Source organism: Euwallacea similis, chromosome 5 (genome assembly GCF_039881205.1).
Source record: "Euwallacea similis isolate ESF13 chromosome 5, ESF131.1, whole genome shotgun sequence".
NCBI classification, from domain to species: domain Eukaryota; kingdom Metazoa; phylum Arthropoda; class Insecta; order Coleoptera; family Curculionidae; genus Euwallacea; species Euwallacea similis.
Window position 1 is genome coordinate 1713423 of NC_089613.1, and position 17920 is coordinate 1731342.

The 17920-nt window shown below is 31.2% G+C and overlaps 5 protein-coding genes across 7 annotated transcripts; 3 read left to right on the plus strand and 2 right to left on the minus strand.

Moving 5' to 3' along the window:
• Window positions 1–66: 66 nt before the first annotated feature.
• Traf6 (TNF-receptor-associated factor 6) lies at window positions 67–4000 on the minus strand. The gene is made up of 7 exons (XM_066390271.1): window positions 3683–4000; window positions 3125–3310; window positions 2947–3073; window positions 1396–1547; window positions 828–1070; window positions 637–774; window positions 67–586 (listed from the first exon to the last, which is right to left on the minus strand). The coding sequence occupies exons 1-7, from the start codon at window positions 3910–3912 to the stop codon at window positions 397–399; spliced, it is 1266 nt and encodes a 421-aa protein (XP_066246368.1). The 5' UTR covers window positions 3913–4000; the 3' UTR covers window positions 67–396.
• A 325-nt stretch (window positions 4001–4325) lies between these two features.
• Window positions 4326–5834, plus strand: mRpS10 (mitochondrial ribosomal protein S10). The gene is made up of 4 exons (XM_066390414.1): window positions 4326–4501; window positions 4558–4781; window positions 4837–5038; window positions 5674–5834. Exons 1-4 carry the CDS (start codon window positions 4499–4501, stop codon window positions 5722–5724), a joined length of 480 nt encoding a protein of 159 aa, XP_066246511.1. The 5' UTR covers window positions 4326–4498; the 3' UTR covers window positions 5725–5834.
• On the minus strand, window positions 5828–7757 carry cN-IIIB (cytosolic 5'-nucleotidase IIIB). The gene is made up of 6 exons (XM_066390400.1): window positions 7424–7757; window positions 7164–7329; window positions 6676–6738; window positions 6442–6571; window positions 6087–6320; window positions 5828–6030 (listed from the first exon to the last, which is right to left on the minus strand). Exons 1-6 carry the CDS (start codon window positions 7611–7613, stop codon window positions 5917–5919), a joined length of 897 nt encoding a protein of 298 aa, XP_066246497.1. The 5' UTR covers window positions 7614–7757; the 3' UTR covers window positions 5828–5916.
• Window positions 7758–8307: 550 nt separating this feature from the next.
• Window positions 8308–12149, plus strand: Clc (clathrin light chain). Of its 3 annotated transcripts, XM_066390408.1 has the most exons (7): window positions 8308–8542; window positions 9052–9174; window positions 9320–9355; window positions 9574–9678; window positions 10124–10235; window positions 10372–10383; window positions 11654–12149. In XM_066390408.1, the coding sequence occupies exons 1-7, from the start codon at window positions 8398–8400 to the stop codon at window positions 11835–11837; spliced, it is 717 nt and encodes a 238-aa protein (XP_066246505.1). In that variant the 5' UTR covers window positions 8308–8397; the 3' UTR covers window positions 11838–12149. The 3 variants fall into 3 exon arrangements, with proteins under 3 accessions (XP_066246505.1, XP_066246506.1, XP_066246507.1); XM_066390409.1 differs by lacking the exon at window positions 10372–10383 and having other exon boundaries at window positions 8309–8542; XM_066390410.1 differs by lacking the exon at window positions 9320–9355 and having other exon boundaries at window positions 8309–8542.
• A 1210-nt stretch (window positions 12150–13359) lies between these two features.
• LOC136409150 (protein tramtrack, beta isoform-like) lies at window positions 13360–17708 on the plus strand. The gene is made up of 8 exons (XM_066390478.1): window positions 13360–13879; window positions 13942–14098; window positions 14150–14261; window positions 15153–15309; window positions 15548–15692; window positions 15759–15885; window positions 16489–16558; window positions 17289–17708. The coding sequence occupies exons 1-8, from the start codon at window positions 13673–13675 to the stop codon at window positions 17358–17360; spliced, it is 1047 nt and encodes a 348-aa protein (XP_066246575.1). The 5' UTR covers window positions 13360–13672; the 3' UTR covers window positions 17361–17708.
• The last annotated feature ends 212 nt before the right edge of the window (window positions 17709–17920 follow it).

Sequence of the window (17920 nt, forward strand, 5' to 3'; positions counted from 1 at the left end):
CATCCAAAAATGTGTTCTTTCATTTGTGTTATCCATCCGTTTATATGTGATTCCAAAAATAATTAATTTCAACAAATCAATATGTTTTATTGAATTATTAAACATAACATACATAAAATCATTCGAGAATACAATACAAAGATAAATAGTCCAAAAATAGATAAACAATATTAATATAAATATAAAATTTCAAATACTATCTTAACTTCCACATACAAAAATACATTTCGTAAAATCACAAAATTGTATGGAATGTAGATTAGATTTGATTTAAAATGGACGAATGGAGCTTATTTTTAAAGATACCTACAAGTGATATGATAAAAAGCTTAATAATTAAGTTTAAAGGTAAACTTTATATTGAGCAGCATATATCTGCCAGATGACTTGCAATATCTACACTGGCTGGGCATTAACTTTGACAATAAGCTGATTATTGGCAACAAATTCTTGATCGAGCAATTCCTCAACCGAAGCAAACTCGGTATATCCGAATCCTTTCAGATTTAGATCATGTATTGGACGGTTAAAGGCTTGTAGTTCTGGACGTGACATCATAGTTTCTTTAATATTTTTGTAAGATTGCCTAAAAAAAATTTCATTTATTAACCAATTATAGAAAATAAACAGTCATACATTGGATGCACTATTGTAACAGTCAAACGACCACAAAACGGCCAATCCAAGGCGTGATCATGTTCCGACTTCATCACATGCAACAAAATTGCTAAATAATTCGAGTCTTTTGGGGAAAGATTTATTCTAATGCACAACCTGTGGAATAGTATATAAATAAATGAGACAAATAGTGAAATAAAATAACTTGCTTGTATCCATATGGGCTGGTGTAGAATCCAGGACTGTAATGCATAAGTCGCATATTTTCTCTCATTGCCGTAATTTTGGTTTTAAAGTCATTGAAATGCCATATGAAAGATCCGTTACAGTACCTTTGCTGGAAATTTGATATTGTAGTCGAGTAATTTGAAACTTGCTGCGACATATTGGCTATGATGATATCTTGTTCCCTGGTTTTTTGTTCCAGATATACTATCTTTTCATACAGGGCTCTAAATAAATAGTATTTTTAATTGTGTATTTAATGTGAATAAATCAAACTCCTGGCAACTTTACTATGAGGATAATATCCATGGAACCGTTGACATAAAGACACAGCATTGATCGGTTTTATGGTTTTGATAAAAATTATTTTCCAGGTGAAGTTGTCACTCGTTGTTCTACTAACCCTTAAAATCCACGAAACCGACAAATAGTGTCTTCATTTCAATGTTACCATGAATATTATCTTCTTAGCAACGCTATCAGGCCGTTACCATTCGTTTGATCTAATTCCACTTAGTCGGATTATTTCTCACAATATTATTATCTAATCACCTTAGTAGATTTTGCATATTTTCATCTTGGTTTAATTGGCTAGAAGATTCCTGTTTTGATGGTGGGTCCCAAAAATTGGCCTGAGCTAAAGCTGAGCTGGCACTTTCATTGCTTTGATTTATTGTAGCTTTTGAGTATGCTTGTGATACTAACTGAAAGACCATACAATGGAAATTTTTATATCTAAACATGCAACGTTATTATCAGTTAGTTTCAGGTTTAAAAATTATACTTCATCTCATTAATAGGTATATGAGGCGGACAACAAATAGAACACTCGTAAAAAAATTGTATTTCAAATGCCAAAATTTAAAAGGAAAACTAAGTAAAAAGTTTATAATAATGTTCAAAATCTCCTTCTTGGCTTTCTAAACCACATTATATGAGGCGATTTTGAAATTTTTCCACGGAATTTTTTATGAAATTTTGATTTATTCGATTGTAGGCGGTTGATGTTTTAAATAATATTTTATTTTAAACCGGGTAATGTACGTAAAACAATCATTACCAAAACGCCGTGCAGCAACGAACCAACACAACTTGCTGTTAATGGTAGTAACTGTACACAACCAATAGACGGACCAAAGTATAAGACCGAATGGGCAAGTTCATTAATAAGATAAATACTAGCAGTCTGTAATCTGGTCTATGTTACTTGAAACCAATATTTCAAACAATTCTTACAATTCAAAAAGGCCGTGTTTTGTCACTGTTTTATGTGTGAAAAACCAGGTACTATTCAGTTTCCATTTCATCCAAAAATGATTTATGGTTTAATTGCTTTCTAATCAAAGGCATATAAGTCAATTAATTCAACGGAATGTAACACCACAAAGCGCATAAGAAAACTTTGCTGTTACCTGCGTTTTTATTATTATCTGGGAACGGAGTAGATAATTCACAGTTTAAAATTCTCACTGGTAACTCCTTTCCAATAGATGGAACAGAGCCAAATCCATTGGGAAACTCGGTAAAGCTAATTGAAACTAATTCATGTCATATCAAATTGACAAGATTTCACAATTTGATAATGCACTGGTAACTGTATTACCAATATAAAAGTCAGAGTTCAAAGCCACAAGCCAAGTCCACTAGTAAGCCTTACAGCCTATGGTCTGAACTTATAATTATTATTATCAATTGAAGTAGAGAATAATGTTATTTGTGCTGTCCTAGTTTAATTATAAAAAAAATTTCTAAAAGGATAATTTTCGAAATTATAAAACCAAAAAATGCTCAGAAGTTTATGAATTGAAAATTGGAAAAAGTGAGTAACTTTAGAAATAGCAGATCATGCAAATATGTTAGCAGCCTAAAATATTGCAAATTGCATTTTAGGTGTTATTATAAAGATTATAAATTAGGTTCGTACATAATAAACTGTCCAAATTTTGGAGTTAAAGTACTCTCTTAAAATGTGAAACTATTATGTTTTTCAGCTATACTGTAAAAATAGCCAAAGTGGACTTTGCATTTTCATACTTTAAGATGACAATATATTCTACAGACTAAACCTATTATCCTTAATATGTATTATAATTCCCTACTTACAGCCAAATGTTGTTGAATGTTCTGTTCAAGATGTCTCTGTAACTCTGGATCATCTTCAAACTTCTCATAGCAACCAATATTGACAAAAATGCATCTCAATTTCTCATGATCTGGTAGCTCTGGAGGTCTTCAAATCAAACTTTAAATGAGAATGTTCCTGCTAAGGTCAAGAACTTACCTAAACTCACAAACTAAAAGATGCTCTTCCACATCTAATGGTGATAATTCAATTAGACAACCCCTAACAATGTTGGGACACTTTGTTCTTTGCTGTGATATTTCCCTTCTAGTGAAATTATCAGGAAATATATCCTTATTCTTATCAAGTTTCATGTTGTCCACAGGACAAGCAGCATTCCCTTTCCTAACCCACATAAAAATAACTTATTTCAGATCAGTTAAATCCTGCATACATAGTTTTCATTAGAATTATGAAATCATAGTTATTATGACTCATGTCATTAAAATGTGAATCATCTGACATAAAATTGATGTTTTGTAAAAACAAAAATATTGAATATAAATACAACCAACAACTTTACATCATATATCAGGTCTTCAGTAAATAAATGAAATTTGAATTATCTACCTCCTTGTAGATTCTCTTCAACACATTACAAATAAAGTAATATCTAATTTTTATTAAAGCATAAGCATGAAGATGTAATGGATAAAAATGGATAAAAAATGAATTTTCAAGTATAAATACCTTGATTTTCACCAAAAACGTACTTACTGTAACCAGTCATGGATGCAGTTCCTGCAAAAACGATGTCCACAGGATGTCAGCACAGGATCTCGCAACCATGCCAAACAAATTGGGCATTCAAACCTGGCTTCCTCAGGAGCAGCAAACTCATCTATAGAGCTTTCTTGGGCTATCTCAGGGTTCCCAAATTCGTTTACACGAGCTCCTTTTGAGGAAGAACCGTTCCTATCAAAACTTTCAGGTTCAGCTGCTGCCATGGTATGCTGTTTTGGTAATCCTAGACCAATATATAACTCATTATTCAATATAGTTTTAGAGTTTAAGGCGTATCTATCCCAAATCTTTATATCCTTAAGGTAATTTGGCAATAAGGTCAATAATAATTCAATTCAACAGTTAAATATTAAATATAAATATCAAGATTCTAGAACTCAAAAACCAAAATAGTACACAGCTGACTTTGACGTTTGATATCCTCATGTGAATTTCCCATTTAAGATGCACGTGCCAAAACTTTATTTATTATCTTTGTTTTCCCATGCACTCGAGCAAGAAGAGATAATCGGATGTGCCTATAGAGTGTCATTCATCTCTGGCTATTCTGGAAGAAATTGTGGTTATGTATTTAAAATTTAAATATAATTCTTGGATAATATAAAGTTAATTATAATTAAAACAGAATGGAATAAAAATTTTAAAATAACACATATAAGTTAATTGTTATAGTATTCTGCTACTTGCATATTACATTGAAACCGTTTAACAATTTTTAGATAGAATATAGAAGCTGAATTAGAAGTATCATCTTTTTGTTGCCTGAATTCTTTAGATTTCCTCTTTAAAATGGCATGTATCGCAGCCCCAAACTGTAAATTCGTATTATGATCATTTATAAATTGTAGAATTTAACGAAACAGATATTTCCAAGAATGTTCATGAGCAGGAACCTTTGCAGTTTACATAAACCAGTAACTGTCAGTGAAACATCTTCAATGCCCCTTCAAGAACCAGATAAATTAATTAAAACATTGCAATTGGAATTAAGAAGTAATGAACCAGCAGTATTGAAAAGTTTTTGTAAATTTGCAGTGACCACTGGAAATCATTTAGGACTTGATTCAAAATCGTAAGTACATTCATCAAAATTATTTTACTTTTGATTACTAATACAAAATGATTAGATGGAGCTTAAACAAACCAGTCCATGAAAGATACACAGTATTGAAGTCAGTGCACATCTTCAAAAAACATAGGGTTCAATATGAGAAAAGAACTTACTTCTCTTTTGTCCAATATAATAAACTAACTGGATCTACTGCAGATACTTTACTGGAATATGTAGAGAGAAATTTACCTGAAGGTGTAGCATTAAAAGCTACAAAAGTAAGTAGAAAATCATTTATGAACAGGGTGTCCCAAATTTCATTCACAATATGGAGACCTTGAAAATCATTGAAGATGTAAAGTTTGATTTTTAACTAAAAGTTGCACTTTTATGAGAGTGTTTTGATTGTTTGTTAATTGAAAACGTCAGAATCAATCTGGAAAATAAAATGGGAATTTTTAATTCTTTTTTTAAGAGATGTATTCTGGATTTAATTACAAAAAAATATAAAATCAAGTCACCTTTGTGAAGAATAATATGTGTTATTAGTAATATGCCTGATGGTAAATAGTACATTGCCCAACCAATGCCCTACGTTTACAATTGAACATTTACTACAAATTTTTTTTTCATAATGATCACCCTTTATAAGGTTAAGAATACCTACATATTGCCTTAGCACAACCTGTGGAACATATGAGAACATCTTTGTAAGAGATTTTTTTCAGAATTTTGAAGTTTTAATGAAGCCACTTGACTAAAAAAATATACCAAATTTCAAAAATTGAAAAATATTACTATAAGATTCAGGCTGACATATATTTTATCTTTTCTTGATTCCAATATCTTAAAAGAAATCTGAACAGTTTCAAAGTGTTATAAATTAACTTATTCAACCCTAAATCATTTTTAGGTTGAGGTCCAAGAACTTCCAGAACATCTAAAATCCAAAGATCCAAATTAATTAAGAAGTTATTAGTTAGTTTTTTGTGGGCACTTGCTTGGTGTAAGTAATATAATTAAAACGTATAACTCTACCAATTGTATTTTATTGATTACTACTTTATCCTCAAAAATAAATTAAATAATACAGAAGAGAGTCAGAAGAACAGATCCTTAAAAAGAAAATATCACAAAAAATAAATAAAAGTTCCACTTAGGAGCTAGAATTTTTAATATATTCAAATACTGCTCTTGGAACATCCATTGTTTGATCATCAACAAGGACAATGTCAAATGTATCCATATACTGAGGCAAATTATGTTCTACCTAAAATTGAATAATGGTTGAAAACAAATCAAAAGTTATAAGAAGAGGTTATTTACATGATCATAGAGGAACCCTATTTTAAGTACGTTCAGGCAATGCGCCATGCCTTTGGTCATTTGAGCATCCCCCAAAGAATCTCCCATAACAATTGCATTTCCTCTGTTCGCTACCTCATTGTAAAAGTCCAAGTCTTTCAAGGCATATTCGTTTTTATTAAATACATGAATAACTTTATCTTTGAAGCCCAATATAGTACCATCTTCAGTGAATTTTAAAAAGTTTGATATTACCTAAGGAAATTAGTCTATTAAATAGGTAGGTAAATAATAGTTTTTTTGTTGTTTTTAATTAAGTGACAATCATTTATACATAGATTGTAACATTTATATTTATACATATGTATAGACTTACTTTCACATTAGGCAAACAAACACCAGACTGCTTCAATATGGCTAAAACTATATCTCCACAGCCAGCAGAAAATACAAGAACTGGTATATTTGAATCAAAGAGACAATTGAAAAATTCTTCACTGCCATCTCTAGAATTTAGTTATTGATGTAAAGCACAAATAATAATTACACATTTCAATTAAATGTTAAAACCTAGGGGAAAGTTTCTAAGTTACAGGTTTTCAGGACATACCTTAAAGATGATTTGGAACTTAAACATGCTTGATCTATCTCTTCTTGACTAACCTTTAGACCCCTTGAATAAAAAAAAATAAATCATTAATACTATAAAAATGCCAAACCTATTTAAAAAATTAATGCTACATTGAAGTGTGACCTCAAATTTTTGCAAGAATGTCTATTCCCATTTACAATAATGAGAGCTACCAAATTATACCTTGTAAGGAAATTAACACACAAGGTAGATCCAATTTGTGGGAACCATAGGCAGTTTATGGTAAAATAATGAAAACACAGTTTTTCTCTTTGGTTTTCTGTCAACTGTTAATTTGTTTAGAAAATAATATATAAATATTTGGATTTATACAATTATAATTATGTGATTACATTGTTTAATAAAAATAGAATTAATTACTTTAATTCTTATTTTTATTCACTACTAAAATTCATTACTTATATAATTATAAAATAACTAAATAATTAATAATAACAATTACTTACCTAATAGCCTTCTCAGACAAGTCCCACCACATTTCCATATGTTTAAGTTTATCTTCAACTGAAATGTGGGGATCCATTTCAATTGGGTAATATTTTTGTCTTAAACTCTTAACAGTTGTTTGATATATTTCATTTTGAGCAGTTGAAGGTATACTACTGAATATTCCTATAAATGAAATCACAATCAGAAAAAACAATAATTCAGTTTAACCTGAAAATATGTGTGTGTGCAAGAATTTAAAATTTAACCATCAACTTACCAAAACTACTCAGATGTGGGACACCATTCTCATGTTGTTTAGTGATGGTTTTATCAAAATCCGAGACTACTTGTAACTGCCCAAGGCCTCCAAGGGACATGTTTTGCAATATTTTACTTAGATTAGCCCGGTCTTTAATGTGAACATTATTTCTTGATAAGACTTTGATTTCCCCAGTAATGTCAGACATTTTTTTAATGATTTTCAATGGAATTATGGTTTTTAAGTTTAGGCGAGTTGTAGTTTGGCAATACAATTTAATCCGTAACTGAAAATAGTCAAAAATTCGATAAATTTTAGCTTCGAAAATTTCAATACAAACTTTAATAATTTTGAAATTGGAATGATGTGAGAGATGAGAAATTGAGAATTAACCTCATAAACTGACATTTGGTTGATTGGATCAGTCCACAGCCATCATCGTTTAGCGAATTTGATTTAAAATTGGCAACAGCACAGAATCCAAACAGAAACTCTGACCTTTTTATAATAAACGTCTCCTGGTATTTACTGGTTGGTTGTGGTCTTGAAACTCCATTATTTCCGGATAGCTGTCCACTGAAGTTGCTGTAATGCCGTCTAGCGCTAATACCATATCACAATGTTTTCCTTGTATAACAATAGCAAATCTAGTATCTCAAATCGGAATTTCAAGATGTGGTCGATTTTTTGAAAAACAACCTTTTTCTCCTAAATCTACATTAAAAGAATTTTCTCTCGTGAAGTATATCCGTTGACACACTGTATATCCAAAGTAGAGTATATTACTATTTGCGTCACAACGCACTTTTGTAAACTTTTCTCATGGCTTTATAACATAGATGGCTGTAACTTTGGATTAGACTAGCTGACGTTGAAAATCAAATAACACCTCACAAACGTCAACAAATTGTCAATCATCATCATCTATTTTGTTTAATTAATTAATCAATTTCATTTTTCTTCATTCGTGTATATTTTTAAAATATAGAAAAATGTCTGGATTTGGAGACAATTTTGACCAACCGGAGGTGGACCCGGCAGCAGAGTTCCTTGCAAGAGAACAAAATGAATTAGCCGGACTTGAAGATGAAGTAAAACCTGCAGCGGTCGCCGTCTCCTCTACATTAACAAATAGTGGTGAGTCTCAATATTTAAGGGGCGTAATCTTAGTATTATTGCACGAAGTCATCCCTCGTTTGTTGCATGGTCACTATGTCTCTTGAGTTTTTAATACAGCAATAAGATCCTTGAGTAATAAGTAAAATCCTTGGTAAAACATAAGGTAACATGAGCAAATAAACTGAAGGGTAAATATTCAAAAATATATTATTATTTTGTGTGTAATAATGCATTGTTAAACACTCCATCCAGGTTTCCAGTCTTTTATTTGCTTGTGAGCCATATTGCATTAATTAGGACTGTGTAAGAGAATTCTGAAAGTGTAATCCTTATAAGAAGTGCTGTTTTATTTTGATAGATTTCACAGTTTTTCCTTAAAAAAAAAACACTCAATACCCTGTTTGAATTATATTATTATTGTGATAGGCACAAAACTAAGGGGTGAAAAGCTTTTTTGAGACTTGCAACAAATAGCCACTATTTAATTTAGCTTTAGCAGAATATTTTATTTTGCTTTACATGTCCAGATGATCCCACTAATTCTGCAGGGAGTTTTGAAATGGTTGAGAATTTTGATCAGGAGGGAATAGACAAAAAAGATTTATTTGAGCAGGAAAATGATCTTGACCTAAAGAAAGAATCTTACGCTGGTAAGTCACACTATTAAACATACATTGCACATTATCCTAGGCTTGCCATTTTCAGTAATGCTTAATTTACCAATATTTGTAAATAGTTATTAATAGTGTTTATTTATTTATCTATATATATAGTATATATAAATGTTTCCTCTAGATTTTTTTGGTGTTCAACCTCACCAAGATGCGTTTGGTAAGCAGATATGTCAGTGTGCTGTCTTATACTCAGTAATTTTTATATTACTATGCTTTTAATTGGTTAAGAAGCTTAAGTTTTTGTGGTCTAGCAATTTTAGTCATCTATTAATGTTAAAAACATCCAAGGCAAATGTTTCTCAATACATATATCCTTGGAATTCACATGAGTTATTTCATGTTACGACTTTTTGCTTTATTTTGTGTTGTTTGCAGGTTCAACTGGTATTTCTCCTCCGATGTCATTGAGTCGACCCAGGGAAGAACCTGAAAAAATTCGAAAATGGAGGGAGGAACAAGTAAAGAGGTTAGAAGAAAAAGGTAAGTACTTACCTGCAATTATTATTCAGTTTAAAGTTAAAATTTTAAATCGTTTTTTTTGGCTTTATTATGAAAATATCTGAGTTACTATCTAGAAACTGATGAAGTCATATTTAGGCACTAAATTAGATGTGCATTGAAATTTCTGCATTGCTCCCTTTTTTGTCATATGTAATTTTGTTGAATAGTGCCCACTCTTAAAAATAGGTGATTCAAAAATTCCTTGTCAACAGTGGTGTTCAAAGATTCGCAATCATATTTTTTACGTCGTCAATTACATATATTTAAAAGATAATTTACAACCATAATTTATTTAATAACAATTTTTTTAGATGTATAGTTAAATTTGTACTTGTCATTATTTATGATACATATCACCATGTTAAATATCCTTTTTTTATATTTTTTGAAAAAATTCCTTCTAAAAAGCATATACCATTTATAGATCGAGAAGAAGAGAAAAAAAAAGATGAGCTGAGAGAAATTGCAAAGAAGGAATTGGAAGATTGGTACCGAAATCATGAAGACACAATTGCCAAAACGAAAGCTGCCAATAGGTAAAACTAACTTTTTTATTTTATAAAAATTTAGTAGTACTTTTATCTATTTTCTAATATATAAAAAATTCACAAATCCTTCTAAAAATCTACTGGTATTCAACTAACTCATTCTTTTTTCTGTTATTACTAACAGGGATGCCGCAAAGTAAGTGAATATTTTGATTTTTGGGTATTTGTGTTGTGTCAAGATATTTATGTAAGGTCTGTGAGAGGTGTAAGTAACAAACATTTAACACAAACAATTTTGATAACAACACTTTTGTTTGTGTGTGGTGGCAGAAACAGAATATTTTCATGGTTGACACTGCACATGTAATTTTTTACAAATCACTAATTTGTATTCAATTGTTTTATCATTCTTCTTCATGGAAATTCACTCTTCTATGATCTGACAGCAATCAGACATTCATTTTGCTTTATTGCAATTATTTTGATAAAGGTGTGTTTTATAAAAGTGTCAAATATGATTGTTGGATTTAGTTGAATCAATTTAAAGTCATGGCGCACTTATGGCCTATAAAAATATTTATGAATTCTGTTATAGAACTAGTAACGTACTTAATATCGAATTTTGCCAACTTTTAGTCTATGTAAAAGATACAACAATTATGCTTCAAAACGTTCACATATGTTTTCTGGCATAGTCTTTACAGAGCGAAAAATATGCATTTCTCTTCATATGCTCTCCTACTTCTGTAAGAATTTTACGTAATACTAACTTCTATAAATAAGTCACCATAGATATCTTTTTTTGGTAAATTTTGACAAATAACACGGTAATCTAGCCGTCAAAGAAATTGATTGTGGATCCTATTGATAAGCATAAAAATAACAGCATAACTGTAATTTTAACGGAAAACGAACGATTCAGTTGGTTTCAAAAATGCCGCAACTGTTAAATAGACATTTTCCAAAAATGAAGTTGGATCCTCATAACCGAAAAAAATTATGACTTAACTGTCATTTTAACTAAAATGCGCCATTGGTCGTGAAAAATTGACAACCATTTTACACCAATAAGATTGGGATACCCCTATCATTTTTTATAATGGTGAGGGCAAAAGTTAAATCTCAAAATGGCCTTTTTTTAAATAATTGACCTTCTCAGTCAAATTTCATTGTAGGCAACAATTGAAGCAAAAAACGTGACTTATGACCTTTCAATAAATCCAGTACGAACGCGTGTATACTACATAAATGACGGCAACGTCGCGGCAAATTTGGCGAAACGAGCAGGACAAATATTTTGCTTCAATTATTGTTTCTAGTATATGGTGGCTTGTTTCAAAATGTACGTTCCAATTCAATAGAAGTGTTTTATTGAGCGTTTTTCATTGAATGGCAGCAAATGAATCGAAGGATGGCAGGTGTTTTATTGCGATGACCTGTGCTTTAGTAACCTTCTCTCTGTCCAGGAACGCTGAGAAACAGTTTGTTGCGGAAGACGATGAAATTCAACCGGGCACGGAGTGGGAGCGAATTGCCAAACTTTGTGATTTCAATCCCAAAGCCAAACCTGGCAGCAAGGACGTTTCACGCATGCGTTCCATCATCCTTCAGATGAAACAAAACCCAGTAACTATTAAGAACAAGGCTTAGAAATTATAAAATTCAGGCTAATAAACAGATATGGTTTGTTGTACTTTAGATGCAGTTCATTAAAGTTTAGTTCACGAATTTGTACAATGAGCTGAAAGAGATGGTGTCATAAGCTTAATTCAGGATTAAAAATGATGGAACATCTGCAGGTAGTAGTTCTTGGTTAAAAACGTACACGTACGTATCTGTTTTCTAGATGTATAATATATTATTCCCTTTTTATTAACCCGAAAGTTTCCATGTATTAATACAAAATATAATTTCATAAGTATACTAATGTTATTAGATAATAAATTATTTGAAAGAAAAAAATGTCATGTTTCATTATAACTTATTGGTTAGCAAAATAATAACGAGGATCTGTTTTCTTCAAATTAAAGTTCCTGACCAGGGCGATGTAGAATTGTTCAGGAAGACAGTTTCATGTTTTCATAATCTAAAGTTTCTGCAGCATTTATCACAACATTTGCGTTTCGTTGGGAATAAAATAGTATCGATTGAACCCTTGATCGTCGACCGAACTTTGTAAAACTACTATTATCACAATTATTCAAATAAGCTGTTCCTTAATAACATACTAGCCGGAATGGAGGATCTCGCCAGACAGTCATGATTTAAGGAGATTTACTTCTATATACTAGAAAATAACGTCTATAAGACTTTAAATTTCGCGCTTGGTTTACCATCTCGTTAACAAGGGTTTATCGTGCTCCCACGTACCTTTGGACGTTTCACATCAAAAGTTATATCGTTCCTGACAAGCCCCTACAAAGTTGTACAATCTTGAGGACCCGGGACTCGCACTTTAATTGATACGAGCAAGGCCATGTTCCTACATGTGCCCCTCAATCGTTCACCCTCGATTCTAGTAAAATTATATATTTATTAGCTTTGTGCGAGGATATCGAGCACGCTCGATAAGTGAAATACGGAGTTATTTTGCAATGTTTAGCTTTGGCATCTTTGGAAGAGTAACAGTTATAAGATCGGTTAGATTAGAAAAATATTGCTAATTTTAATGCTTCTAAAATCCACAAATGGTAATAGATACGTATATCTTTCATAGATTTTGAAATATCTCGAAAAAAGCGGAAATATATCAATTTTCAAAATAATTATACCGGATGAACTATAAGTTCAATTTTGATGAAACTTAGGCTATTGACATTTTTTGTGATAGCACTTCGTAACGCCTTCACAGATTTCTTCTAGGCGTTCTAGATTTTGAGGAAAAGAAGAATGTTTTTAATGTATCCATCTATAATCGACTCAAGGTCATACTTCGCATATGATAGTGACACCAGGTGCAATCTGAACCTGATTCTACTGCCACTCTAGATTAAATTTTGACAGTGACAATAACTGACATTCTACCTCGCAGGGAATCGTCTTGCAAGTTATAGCTAGTCTTGTCAATGAAATGTCAAAAAAACAAATAACACAAATTGCGACATTGCCATTTTTCTTTATTATCTTGTCAATAACCAATCAAATCAGCTCAAATTTGGCAACTATGCCAGGTGTTTGTTTTTTTATAAAATGCGTCCGCCTATCTGTGAAGTACGGACTCGTTCGCTCTAAAATTGAAAAATTTAGACGTTTAGTGATATTTTTATCAAATTTATCAGGATATATTATCAGTTTTACATCACCTACTTGATTAAGGATTTTACCGTTGTATAACTAAAAATTAACGTGGATATCGTAGGTTTTCATGTACTTGTGTTATATCTTTTATCTTACTTGAGAATATCAACAAATATATTTTTCTCATTTTGATAATAAGTTCCGGTTAAAGGGGACTGCATAAGGTATTTTAGAATTAAAGATTAGTTATGGATACTCTTAGTACTGACAATGGAGCTGGTGATCAGTATAACCTTAAATGGAACAATCATTTGACAAATTTTGTACAGACTTTTATCCAGCATCAGCTCGGAGAAACTTTAGTGGATGTTACCTTATCCTGCGAGGGTCAATATATTAAAACCCATAAGCTCATTTTGTCAGCCTGCAGTGATTATTTCCACAGTATTTTTCAGGTATTTAAAATAAGCTTCTCTTTAATTACAAAAAAAATCAATGAGAAGTTACTGTATTTCAGGTACATAGCACTCTTCAGCATCCAATAATCTTCTTAAATCATGTTCGATTCAGTGATCTTAAATCCATTTTGCATTTCATGTATCATGGAGAAGTCAAAGTGCTTGATAAAGATTTACCTCAAGTGTTACAACTAGGAGAAACATTGCAAATTAAAGGTATTATGTCTCCTTTTAATCATTTTCAAATAAACATATTATTGTTAATAGGTTTGTCATCAGTAAAATTGAGAGATGTACCTCCAGAAACTTTTGCTCCTATTCAAACAACAGCCAAGAAAAATAACAAAGTTTTCAAGAATTCACATTTGGGCAGTCAAAGGTAAAGTTCTATTCTTCAAAGGATAATTTTGAATATGTCTGATGTTTCAGCTAATACCCCACATTTTGCACTTGCTGTTGGTCAATTGTTTGTGGTACACCATATGTTTTTTTTCATACCCATATTTATCCATATCCTAAAACTTCATTTGAACTCCAACATTCTTACTTCACTCTATGATAATGTGGATTTTTGAAAATAGCTTATTGAGTTGACATCAGATTTGTTTCTACCTCATTCAAACACCATACATGTCCCATTATTTGCACACTTTTGTGATGTCTAACAGCAGCAGTTAACATAAAAGTATGATATATTTAAACCATTTCAAACCATATTAGCAAAGAAAACACAGCTTTAATTGCACAGTAGTGGCTTATGGGCACTTTGTATTGCAGAATTTACCAACAATAACACATCTATGGTGAAATCGGGCACCAATTCTCGCACGGTGCTATAATAGATAGACAGAAAATAGCCATTATTTACGACAAAAAAAAGTAAATTCTGTGTAATTTACTTAAACACACAAAAAACGTTATTGAAAGGTGCAAACTTTCTTTATCAAAATTTTCATCATAAATTTAAAGCTCTATGATTTATACAGTTATGTTTTCAAGCAACTTAAAGACTTTTTTTAATTTATATACCTTGGTCTCCACAAAACTCTCTAGGAAGCTTATTAAAAAGACAAATAACTGCTCCATTTTTCTATTAAAGCTCTATTGAATTTGATTTTGAGTGTTTAGCGTTGAAAACGAGTACGTTTGGACATTTGGAGAAAAACCTATTTTTTGAGTAAAGTGATGCTAAGAGTCATTTTCCCTCCATATGCAATAATTTAATATTAATTGTTTATACAAAGATTTTATATTTGTTTCATTGTCTTAGGAAAAACGATAATCGAATAAAATATGGCGTAAAAATAGTGACACCAAATCAATTAAATGCAACTTCAAGCATAAATGCCCCGACTACGCCAGTACCGTCTGCCATAATTCTCCCCGCTGAACCATTGTCACCTAGAACATCGAAGGTATTACCGGAGGTAAGTCAGGCGTTTGGGCAACAATACCAAACAATTAAAACGTGTTTGTGAGAAAATGCAAATTCTTCTTTGTCGTGCATATACCGTGGGATTTTTCTATTGTTGAATTTATTGCATGACTAGTGTAGTACCGTAGTTATACTATTTCAGTGACTTTTTTAGACAGGAATAAGAATAAATTACTTTTGTACTAATTTTCCACATAGAAGATATTAGTAGATAGTTCATGAATTTTTAGACTCCATCAAAAAGCAGTACGTCACATACAGCCGTATCACCAAACCTAAATAATACTGAAGTAAGAAACGTGGTTCCTAAAACACCACATGCGTTTATGATATTTGCCAGTGAATGGAGAAAGAAGCTAACCGTTGAACATCCAGGTAAGAATTCTTTTTTCACACGCTATTTTATGTTTTCCGTATAAAAATAAAGTAATTACTCTGTAGAGGAAAACAACAAAGAGATATCAGTGAGGTTAGCAAATATGTGGAAAAATTTACTGCCAGAAGATAAAAATAGGTATTATACGGAAGCTAAGAAGAGAGAGGAAGAGGCTAAATTAAAATATCCAACGTAAGTGATTGAAAATGTGTTTGTCAATTATGACACAGTGTTTCATGAGGAAGCGTATAAGGTCTTACCTTCTTATTTCTCCTGTGGCTATCTCTATTATTGATTTTATACAAAATTTTAAATTAAAAAAAACGAAGAATTTTAGTTAGGAACTTTATCGACACCGCCACAAGTTTAACCTCTAATAAGGTAAAGAAACGTTATGGTTGTGACAAGTTGTATTTTTTTAAATATATCCTTCTATACCTAGGATGTCCTAAATAAAGTGAGTTATATATTGCTTGAAATCTTGAAGACCTAACAAAAATTTGAAGATAGCATTGTTGATATTAATAGATTATCCACTTTCCCAAGATTTACTGGAATAGTTTGTACATGATTTATGATTTTCGAAAATTACAGTGTTAAGTTGGAAATTGTAATTTTTGAACAGAAAAGTTAGCTTTTTATTGAGTCAATAGTAGCTATGATTTGCAATAAAAATTTTAAGTTTGTGTTGTACTTGTTTTCAAGTTGGTGTCCTTAGATTGCGCACCTGGTAAATTTCTTCATGAAGTAATGTAATTTGCTATATAGTTTATTAATTTTTTCCTCTTTGTGCAGTCATGTTGATTCGAACGATTCATTGAAAAGGAAATCGGAAGTACTGCAAGACACTACAAATTCCACATCGGTAGGTTTATTATTTGTTTTCTCATTTAGGTGAAAGTGGGAGGAAAGATAATTTTTTCGACGTAACTCTGACATACGAAACATAGTATACACTAAATTTAGCAACAAACGTTATTCTGTCATGCAACAAAATATCATTGAAATTGACGCTATTGTATACAGATATATGGGAACAATATACAAATAAGGCAAATGGTAGAAATGAAGCCTAACCACTTGACAATCCTCCACAAATTTTCAAATGAGAGTTATTATGTATTCGTCTAATTTCATTAATCAACGTTAGAACGTCAACCTTTTTGAAATAGCAAGTAGAGTGCATAATAGAAATGCGTCTCAAAACTGAATCTTTTGCGAGATTTTTATAGTCAAGTGAAATGTTTCACTTTCGACCTATTGTCGAGGATTAATGTTACCTCTACAAATCTAAGAAGTATGCGGTCACATACAGTCGAAAAAATGAAAAATATAGGAACTCGGCAGAAACGGCAAGTCATACGATGCTCAGGTTTGGTTGCCATGCCATGTCTCTGTTTGTATTCCCTTCAAGAAAATATTTTTGTCTTTCCTCTGTGTTAGTACCGTTTTACATTATCCAATTTCTTGTATAATATATAGAACGTATTTTTGAATGACATCAGATTTGCTATATTATGCTATTAATTTAACAAGGGATTGGCTAATTTAAAACATAGTTAAGACTAATGTTTACAATCAATTTACCTCTTTAGCCCAGAGTGCAAATAGATCCAATGGAAGTTGTTGAGATACAAGAACAAGTTGAGATCACTGATAGCGATTAATAGCAAGGAAGATTTAGTGCCATTTGACTTTATAAGAAGCAATTTTCCTCAATTCAGCTAACAGACTGCAAAGTGTATAATATAGTATTTTTCCGATCTTTTTAAAATTGTACTTGTACCTTAGTTTTAATTTGTTTAAACAATGCTTGTATGAATTGGACCCATTTGAATAGGTGCTTATTTTAGAAATAACTCAAACTGTTGCAACATTGTAAAATATAAAGACTGTAATATTTACGGTCGTCCATGTTTCATTAAAATAAGATTGCTCCAGATACGAATTTGTAGAAACTGTTTACCTATCACCTTTCCGTAATTGCTATCGTTATTAAGCATAAATATAACCATCACGTGCTTTTGATCCTTCAAGATTCCAAAAAGTTTAATGTCTTAATGAAGTTCGTTATATTTTGTTGTATTTTCGGAAAATTTTGTAATTTATCTGCTTTTTTTTATTATATCAAGACTGTTAAATTGGTTCTCGAGAAATAACTTGTAATATAATATTAAAGTAAATATCTAGTTGGAGTTTAAGTACAAAATGATATTCAATACAAAAA